The sequence below is a fragment of the Scyliorhinus canicula genome, chromosome 18 (genome assembly GCF_902713615.1).
Source record: "Scyliorhinus canicula chromosome 18, sScyCan1.1, whole genome shotgun sequence".
Classification (NCBI taxonomy): Eukaryota; Metazoa; Chordata; class Chondrichthyes; order Carcharhiniformes; family Scyliorhinidae; genus Scyliorhinus; species Scyliorhinus canicula.
This window is the reverse complement of record NC_052163.1, coordinates 128,668,514-128,678,918: the sequence shown is the minus strand read 5'-3', so window position 1 is coordinate 128,678,918 and position 10,405 is coordinate 128,668,514. Positions and strand designations below refer to the sequence as shown.

Sequence of the window (10,405 nt, the reverse complement as noted above, 5' to 3'; positions counted from 1 at the left end):
TTACGACTTGTCTGAGAGTCCATGAACCACAACGCTTTAAAAACCTGGCCCTGCCCCACGAAAATTGCAGAGGAGGAGGACATGCTTATCTCTGTAATGGAGACAGCAGCTGCGGTGTGCTGGAAATGGGCCTTTTATAGGAACCAACCCAAACATTGAAAAGGTTATTCCCAAAAATCTGACATCCCAAAATGGTGTCGGCAATTCCGGAATTGGTATCCACCCACCATTTTTAAAGGGCTCTTGAGTCATCTGGTCCTGGTGAAAATCCTGTCAGGTCGTGCCTGGCATACGATGGATTTTAGCCATGCGCCAGTAAGTCAGCCACTAGCAGGGAGTCAACAGAAACTGAAAACCAACCCACTGAATATACTTTTGGAAAAGGTATATTGGAAAGTAAAATCCTGCATCGAGGCTGGAAAGGGAAATGAAGCAGAAACACTTACAATTTGAAAATGATACGTCTGTAATCAATACCTCAGAATTTACCAAATTAAATAGATCACATTACATGAAGTAACATTTAAAGCAATCATTTATCTGCCGTACAGATTGCCTGCATAAATATACAGCGGTGAGTCAGTAACAGCGATTTCTTTTCTAGAATGCTTATGGTATACATAGATACATAGAAGATAGGAGCAGGAGGAGGCCTTTTGGCCCTTCAAGCCTGCTCCGCCATTCATCACGATCATGGCTGATCATCCAACTCAATAGCCTAATCCTGCTTTCTCCCCATAGCCTTTGATCCCATTCTCTCCAAGTGCTATATCTAGCCGCCTCTTGAATATATTCAAAGTTTTAGCATCAACTACTTCCTGTGGCAATGAATGCCACAGGCTCACCACTCTTTGTGTGAAGAAATGTCTCCTTATCTCTGTCCGAAATGGTTTACCCTGAATCCTCAGGCTGTGACCCCTGGTTCTGGACACACCCATCATTGGTAACATCCGCCCTGCATCTACCCTGTCTAGTCCTGTTAGAATTTTATAAGTCTCTATGAGATCCCCCCTCTTCTTCTGAACTCCAGCGAGAACAATCCCGACCTAGTCAATCTCTCCTCATATGACAGTCCCGCCATCCCTGGAATCAGTCTGGTAAACCTTTGCTGCACTCCCTCGAGAGCAAGAACATCCTTCTTCAGAGAAGGAGACCAAAACTGCACTGTATAATTGCAGCAACACATCCCTGCTTCTATGCTCGAAACCTCTCGCAATGAAGGCCAACATACCATTAGCCTTCTTTACCGCCTGCTGCACCTGCATGCTTACCTTCAGCGAATGGTGCACAAGGACACCCAGGTCCCGCTGCACACTCCCCTCTCCCAATTTACACCATTCAGGTAGTAATCTGCCTTCCTGTTTTTGCTTCCAAACTGAATAACCTCACACTTATCCAAATTATACTGCATTTGCCATTGATTTGCCACTTGCCCAATCTATCCAGATCTTGCTGTAGGATCTCTGCATCCTCGTTACAATTCACCCTCCCACCTAATTTGGTATGATCTGCAAACTTTGAGATGTTACATTTTGTTCCCTCATCCAAATCATTAATATATATTGTGAATAGCTGGGGTCCCAGCACCGATCCCTGTGGTACCCCACTGGTTACTGCCTACCAATTTGAAAAGGACCCATTAATCCCTACTCTTTGTTTCCTCTCTGCCAACCAGTTTTCTATCCACCTCAATACATTTCCCCCAATCCCATACGCTTTAATTTTGCACAATCATCTCTTATGCGGGACTTTGTCAAACGCCTTCTGAAAGTCCAAATATACCACATCGACTGGCTCCCCCTTGTCGACTGTACTGGTTACCTCTTCAAAGAATTCCAACAGATTTGTCAAGCATGATTTTCCCTTCATAAATCCATGCTGACTCTGACTGATCCTGCCTCTGCTTTCTAAATGTTCCACAATAAAGTCCTTGATAATGAATTCAAGCATTTTCCCCACTACCGATGTTAGGCTTACTGGTCTATAATTCCCTCCTTTCTCTCTACCTCCCTTTTTGAATATTGGAGTGACGTGAGCTTATGAAAGCTTTATGAAAGCTTATGTTCTTTCTAATGCGAATGAAGCATCAACCTAGATTGTGGTGAATAAGTTTATGAAGATTAATCATTGATATGTCCATCAGGAAACCTTTCAATAGTTTAAAATAAAACTGCAACTCCCCGGTGAGTACCTGCCCTCAGTCTCCCAGATAACATGGTTGTGCAATATTGAACCCCACATACCAGGAAGGTCCATGGTAATTAGGGATGGGCAATAAATGTAATGGCCACATCCCATGAATGAATTTTAAAAAGTGAGCTCCAGACATCGGAAACATTACCGTTTGGGCCCATTTGGCACTTAAAGACCTGTCACAGCTGAAAGGAGCAGGCATCATTGTAATTGACTTTGCTGGAGCATTAAGACAATAAGACCACAAGACATAGAAGCAGAATTAGGCCACTCGGCCCATCGAGTCTGCTCCGCCATTCAATCATGGCTGATATTTTCTCTTCCCCATTCTCCTGCCTTCTCCCCATTACCCCTGATCCCCAATGTTCATGATGTGGAGATGCCGACGTTGGACTGGGGTGAGCACAGTAAGTGGTCTTACAACACCAGGTTAAAGTCCAACAGGTTTGTTTCAAATCACTAGCTTTCGGAGCACTGCTCCTTCCTCAGGTGTTTGAAGAGGTAGGTTCCAGAAACATAAAGAGGAACCTACCTCTTCAAACACCTGAGGAAGGAGCAGTGCTCCGAAAGCTAGTGATTTGAAACAAACCTGTTGGACTTTAACCCAATGTTCAGGTAAGTTTAATTCTGTACAGTTGCAATGAAAATGCGATGGTCGGAAGGTTGACAGGAGAGGGATATACTGGGTGAGATTTTCTCAGCCAATTCTGTATCCAATTTGCCAAATTTCCTTGGTTCCCATGGGCCCTTAACTTTGGCATCAGTCTCCCAAGTGGCACCTTATTAAAAGCCATGCTGAAGCCTAAGTAGGCTGCGTCAAATTAATTTCCCTCAACTACACACCTGGTCACCCCTTCAAAAAATGCAACCAAATTGGTCAGACATGACCGTCCCTTTACAAAACCATGCTGACTGATGTTGATTAAACCCTGCCTCTCCAAATGCTGATTAATTTGGTCTCTCAGAATTGTTTCCAGAGGGCAGCACGGTGACCTAGTGGTTAGCACAACCGCCTCACGGCGCTGAGGTCCCAGGTTCGATCCCGGCTCTGGGTCACTGTCCGTGTGGAGTTTGCACATTCTCCCCGTGTCTGCTCATTGAGATAGCTCATTTAAAAGGCCTTCTTCCTTTACCTTTATATGGTCACAAATTCCCTTAAAAATTATGCTGAGAGTCATTCCAGGGTGTCACTGGATATCACCTCTGTCATCGTTACAAACTGCAAGAGGAATAAAAGCAGATGGACTACCCGGCACGGACCTAGGTACCAGAAATGACAACAGCAAACCCAGCCCAGAGGACCCTGCAAAATCCTCCTTACTAATATCTAGGGGCTTGTGCCAAAATTGCTGGAGCTGTCCCACAGACTAGTCAAGGAGGTGCATGCGCAACTGCGCATTTGTGACGAAGACCTGCTTCTCGTTCTTCTCATTTTATGTTGCGTCAAATTAACTTTCAGCAAACCACATCATGAAATTATGACATTTCTTCTGTAAAGAACACGCAGATTCTGCTCATCAGGAAATTATTGTAACTGCTCTTCCTCTTTTTTCTCAAGATGTGACAAAGGACTCAGTCTCAGTACATTTGGCCCACCCAGCAACACACAGCACAATGTCAATGTACGCAGATGATCTGCTTCTTTATATAATGGACCCAGTCTCCTCCATGGATGAGACGGTGAAGCTACTTAGGAGCTTTGGTTCCTTCTTGGCTACAAGTTGAATTTGGACACAAGCAAAGGCTTTCTGGTGAATCTCCCTGGGAGGGAGCCGATCTGGGGATGTTGCCTTTTCGTCTTGCCAGATCAAGCTTTCGTTATCTGAGAATCTGAAGGGCCCACGATTGAGACTCGCTCCATAAATTAAATTAAGCTAGTCTGGTGAATGGGGCTAACATAGAACATAGAACATAGAACATTACAGCGCAGTACAGGCCCTTCGGCCCTCGATGTTGCGCCGTCCTGTGAAACCCCTCTAAAGTCCCTCTACACTATTCCCTTATCGTCCATATGCCTATCCAATGACCATTTGAATGCGTTGAGTGTTTTTTTTTTATAAATGTTTTTATTCAGTTTTCATATTTTATATTGAACAAATTACAAATTGTTAGGAGAGAAAAAGAACAAAAAAAAAAAAAAACAAACAAACACGCAAAAATTAACATACATATTTACAGGTAAGCATCTTCGTAGTGGTAACTGCGCCCGCCCCCCCCCCCCCCCCCCCCCTCAACATGTTTATTTAGTTTGGTTTTGGGCCTTAGCTAGCCATCGAACCCCCGTACCGAACCTGTAGCCCCCCCCCCCCTCCCGCCATCTTCCCCCGACTATTCTTCCTCTTGTACATTGGCCACAAATAGGTCCCGGAACAGTTGCATGAATGGCTCCCACGTTCTGTGGAAGCCGTCGTCCGACCCTCGGATGGCAAATTTGATTTTCTCCATTTGGAGAGATTCCGAGAGGTCGGACAGCCAGTCCGCAGCTCTGGGCGGTGCTGCTGACCGCCAGCCAAACAGGATTCTACGGCGGGCGATCAGGGAGGCAAAGGCAAGGGCGTCCGCCCTCCTCCCCAGGAATAGATCTGGCTGTTCTGAAACCCCGAAGACCGCCACTATCGGGCATGGCTCCACCCTCACTCCCACCACTTTGGACATAACCTCGAAGAAGGCTGTCCAGTACTCCACGAGTCTGGGGCAAGACCAGAACATGTGGGCGTGGTTGGCCGGGCCTCTTTGGCACCGTTCACATCTGTCTTCCACCTCCGGGAAGAACCTACTCATACGGGTTCTTGTTAAGTGGGCTCTATGTACCACTTTTAGTTGCGTCAGGCTGAGCCTTGCGCACGTGGAGGTGGAGTTGACCCTATGCAGTGCTTCGCTCCAGAGTCCCCACCCTATCTCCATCCCCAGGTCGTCCTCCCATTTCCTCCTTGTTGCGTCCAGTACGGTATCGTCCCTATCTACCAGTCGGTCATACATGTCACTACAGTTCCCTTTCTCTAGGATACTTGCGTCCAGTAGGTCTTCCAGTAGTGTCTGTCGTGGCGGTTGTGGGTACGTCCTTGTCTCCTTTCGTAGGAAGTTTTTGAGCTGCAGGTACCGTAGCTCGTTCCCCCCCAGCTAGCTGAAATTTCTCTGTCAGTTCGTCCAGTGTTGCGATCCTGTCGTCCGTGTATAGGTCCCTGACTGTCAGTGTCCCCCCGTCCTGCCTCCACCTTTTGAAGGTGGCGTCAGTCAGTGCTGGTGTGAACCTATGGTTGTTGCAGATGGGAGCCCTGTTCGACATTTTGGTCAGGCCAAGTTGCTGCCGCAGTTGGTTCCAGGATTGGAGGGTGGCTGTCACCACTGGGCTGCTGGAGTGTTTTTTGGGTGGGGATGGGAGTGCTGCCGTGGCGAGGGCCCGGAGGGAGGTTTCCCATGCAGGAGGCCTCCTCCGCACGCACCCACTCAGCCTCTGGCTCCTGGATCCATCCCCTTACTCGCTCGGCTGTTGCTGCCCAGTGGTAGAATTGTAGATTCGGGAGGGCTAGCCCTCCCCTGGTTTTTGTTTTTTGTAAGACCTTCTTTGGGATCCTAGCATTTTTACCCCCCATACGAACGCCATGATGAGTTTGTCCAGCGCTTTGAAAAAGGCCCTTGGGGATGTAGATCGGAATGGATCTAAACAGGAAGAGGAACCTGGGCAGTACGTTCATTTTGATCGTCTGAACTCTCCCCGCGAGGGAGAGCGGGAGTGTGTTCCATCTTTGCAGGTCCTTTTTAACTTCCTCCGTCAGGCTGGTGAGGTTCCATTTGTGGATGCCTTTCCAGTCATGGGCTATTTGGATCCCCAGGTAGCGGAATTTATGTCGGGCTTGATTGAACGGCAGCCCCTTTAGTGCTGCCCCCCCCCCCCCCCCTTCCGGGGTGTACTGGGAAGATCTCACTTTTGCTCATGTTGAGTTTGTAGCCCGAGAAGGCTCCAAACTCTTTCAGGAGCGCGATGATTCCGTCCATGCTGCTTTGTGGGTCCGAGATATAGAGGAGCAGATCATCCGCATAGAGTGAGACTCTGTGCTCTCTACCTCCCCTTCGGATCCCCCTCCAATTTTTTGCTGCCCTGAGCGCGATTGCTAGCGGTTCAATTGCTAGTGCGAACAGCAGCGGGGACAGTGGGCATCCTTGTCTGGTGCCCCTGTGCAGCTGGAAGTATTGGGAGTTGGTATTGTTGGTCTGTACACTCGCCATGGGAGCGTTGTACAGGAGCTTTACCCAAGCGGTGAACCCTGTTCCAAGCCCGAACCGCTCCAGTACCTCTATGAGGTATTTCCACTCGACTCTGTCGAAGGCCTTTTCTGCGTCCAGGGAGACGATCACCTCTTGTGTTCTCTCCCCGGAGGGGGTCATTATCACGTTCAGCAGGCGCCTGATGTTCGCGGTAAGCTGTCTACCTTTGACAAAGCCCGTCTGGTCCTCTGTGACCACCTCAGGTACACAGTCTTCTAGCCTCTTGGCTAGGATTTTGGCCAGTATTTTGGCGTCTGCATTCAGCAGAGATATGGGTCTGTATGACCCACATTCCGTTGGGTCTTTGTCTTTCTTAGGTATCAGCGAGATTGAGGCCTGTGCTAACGTGGGTGGCAATGTGCCCCTAGCTAGCGAGTCTGTGAACATCTCCCGCAGGTGCGGGGCCAGCGCTGTCGCAAATTTTTTGTAGAAGTCCGCCGGGAATCCGTCCGGTCCCGGCGCCTTCCCCGCCTGCATGGAGCTAATGCTCTCCATGATCTCTCCCAGTGCTAGTGGTGCTTCCAGATCCCGTTTTCTGCCCTCTCCCACAACTGGTATGTCCAGTCCGTCAAGAAACCGGTTCATCCCAGCCTTCCCCGTTGGGGGCTCTGAGGTGTACAGCTCTTGGTAGAAGGCCTTGAAGGTTTTGTTAATCCTCTCTGGTTCTGTTTCCAACGTGCCTCTGGTATCTCTGATTTGCGCAATTTCTCTGCTGGCTGCCTGCTTTCTCAGCTGGTGGGCCAACAGGCGGCTGGCTTTGTCTCCGTGTTCGTATAGGGCCCCGCGTGCCTGGCGGAGTTGGTGTACTGCTTTCCTGGTGGAGAGCAGGTCAAAGTTCCTTTGTAATTCTTTCCTCTCCGCCAGGAGTTCTACGGTCGGGGCCTCGGAGTATTTATGGTCTACCTCCAGTATGGAGTCGACCAGCTTCTGCCTAGCCACCCTTTCCTCCCTATCTCTTTGCGCTTTGTAGGCTATGATTTCCCCTCTTAGTACGGCCTTAAGCGCTTCCCAGAACGTGGAGGGTGAGACCTCCCCGTTTTGGTTGATCTCAGTGTACTCCGCTATGGCCCGCGCTATCCTTTCGCTGAAGGCCTTGTCAGCTAGTAAGGCACCGTCCAACCTCCATTTGGGGCGCTGGGCCCTTCCCGTCTCTAGCCGCACATCCATGTAGTGTGGAGCGTGGTCTGATATCACAATTGCGGAGTATTCCACCTTGTCTATCTCTGGAAGCACCGTTTTCCCCACCACAAAGAAGTCAATTCTGGTGTACACGTTGTGTACTGGGGAGAAGAAAGAGAATTCTTTCTCCCCCGGGTGGGCGAATCTCCAGGGGTCTACTGCTCCCATCTGCTCCATATAGTGACTGAGTTCCCTTGCCATGTTTGAGGTTTTCCCCGTTCTGGGGTTTGATCTGTCCGTCGTTGGGTCCTGTACACAGTTGAAGTCCCCCCCCATGATTAGTCGGTGCGTCGCTATGTCCGGGATTTCTGCCATGGTCTTTTGGATGAAGCTCGTGTCGTCCCAGTTGGGCGCATACACGTTAACTAGGACTACCGGCGCCCCATCCAGGGCCCCGCTGACCATGACATACCGTCCCCCTGGGTCCGTAACCGTCTTTGTCGCCCTAAACATTGTCCTCTTGCCAATCAGGATCGCCACCCCCCTGGCCCTTGCCCCATAACAGGAATGATAGGTTTGTCCCACCCAGCCCTTTCTTACCCGCAGTTGGTCCTGCTCCCTCAAGTGCGTCTCTTGGAGGAAGACTATGTCGGCCCTCATGTTTCTAAGGTGGGTGAGGACTCTAGATCTCTTCACTGGGCCATTAAGTCCCCTTACGTTCCAGGTGACTATTCTGGTGGGGGGCTTCTGCCCCCTTGCTCCTGTGGGGTTAACCATATTTGTCCGGTGGACGCGCCCCTGCCCTCTGGGGTTTCCCTTTGTTAGGGGGCCGTCCAGGATGTCCACTATCACTGCTCTCCCCATGCGGTCGGGTCCCTGCGCTCCGGGGTTCCCCCTTGTCCCGGGGACACCCGCCATGGCCGTCCACTGTGTGTCCGCCACGCGGGTAGTCCCCTGCACTCCGGGGGGCCCCTTCACCCACAGACCGTACTGGGTGGGTGTTTGCAGCAGTTCCCTGTTTCGAGCCCTTGTCTGTGGCACTTTGTGGCCCTATTCCCTTTCTGGCCTCTTTTGTCCCTTCGTCCCTGCATTTCCCCTCCCTGGTCTCTCGCCCCCCGAGTGCCCCCCCCCCGCTCTATCCCTTTCGGGGATACCCCTGTGTACCCCTCCATTGCCCCTCTCTCCCCCATTCCTGTCCCCATTTGCTCTCCCACCTTTGATGGGTGATCCCCCCCCTCCCCTGCCTGGCGCCTTCCCCCCTGTTGGGGGTGCGCTGCGGCCCTGCTCTGTTGCGCGCCCCCTTCACTAGCTTTCCCGCTAGCACGGTGGCTCCCCGCTCGGAGGTTGCTGTCCCCCTTCCCCTCTCCCCTCTCCAGTACTCCCGTTCCCTCGTGCCGGGGCCTGGCCTCCCACCTGGAGCGGGCCCTTGGGCATTGGGTTGTTTTTCCTGGGTGTTCCTGCCAGGGGGGAGGGGGCTGGCTTTGCCTCGCCCCTCCCCACCCCCCCGTCGGCATGACGTATCTCCTTGCCATGGGCCCCTCGTCCCTACTTCCCATGGCGTTTTTCCAGCCCGTGCTCCTCAACGAATCTATTCGCCTCGGCAGGGGCTGTAAAGAAATATTCCTTGTGTTGGTATGTGACCCAGAGTTTTGCTGGGTACAGCATACCAAAACGTACTTTGTTCTTATAGAGAGCTGCTTTCGCTCTGTTGAACTCCGCCCGTCTCTTAGCTATGTCCGCTCCAAAATCCTCGTAGATTCGGATGGCGTGCCCGTCCCAATTGCAGGCTCTATTCTCCTTGGCCCAGCGCAGGATTGTCTCCCTATCCCGGTACCGGTGCAGTCTGGCTATAACTGCTCTCGGTTTTTCCCCTTCCTTGGGCTTCGGGCGCAGTGACCGATGAGCTCTGTCCATTTCCGGTGGGGTGGGAAAAGTTTCCCGCCCCACTAAGGAGCCCAGCATCGCAGCCACGAATGTTGTGGGATTTCTACCCTCTATCCCCTCTGGCAGGCCCACTATCTTAATGTTTTGCCTTCTCGAGCTGATCTCCTGGTCGTCTACCCTGCCCTTCAGGCTCCCCTGTGTTGCACTCAGTTTCGCCATTTCCCTCTCCAGGGACATGACCCGGTCGCTCACGTCAGTCGCTGCCTTCTCCAGCTCTTTAATGGTTGCCCCTTGGGCTTCCAGTATCTTCCCTTGGGCATCCACTTTCTCCTCCATTCTGGTCAGAGCCTGCTGCACCCCTGACATGGCCCTGGTCACTGCTGCCTGTGCTGCGGCCTCTGTGTCTGCTTTTAACTCTGCCTTGATTGCCTGCAGCTGCTCCCTCACCACCTCGGCAATGGCTTCCTTCCAATTCACGCCCCCCTCTAACCCCAGGGGAGAGGTTGCCCGCCCGTCCAGCTCTTTTGGATGCGGCGATACATTCTTCCCGCTGCTTCGCGTGTTGACTCGTTCGCCCAAGCTGGTTTGCCCTTTGCCCCGTCTACCTCCGGTGCCCCCTTTCTCTTGGGTCCCTTCTAGCATTTTTTTCTCCCCCTTCCCCTTCATCGTTTCTGCTCTCCTTGTTCTTCTTTTCCCCCTTTTCCGCACCCTATTTTAATTTTATTTATTAATATATATATATATATATATATATATTTAAAAATATATGTATATATTTTTTTTTTTTAAATGAAAAATTTATTTCCCCCCTTCTTCCTTTACCCCTTTATTTCACCCCTTTTCTCTTTTTCAGTTTTCATTTGGGTTTTTATTTTTAAAAAAGAACAGAAATATAAGTCTCTTTTTTCTTTTGTTTTCTCTCTCCACTCGCCCAGGAGAGAGA

General features: G+C 50.7%; 1 protein-coding gene across 1 annotated transcript in view; it reads left to right on the top strand.

Annotated features, from left to right (window-relative positions):
* The first annotated feature begins 294 nt into the window (after positions 1-294).
* LOC119952951 (peptidyl-prolyl cis-trans isomerase FKBP7-like) overlaps positions 295-10,405 on the top strand; it is a 30,582-nt gene continuing 20,471 nt past the window's right edge. The window contains exon 1 of the mRNA XM_038776590.1: positions 295-384. Within this exon, the coding sequence (XP_038632518.1) occupies positions 295-384 (90 nt within the window). The remainder of the gene's footprint in view (positions 385-10,405) is intronic.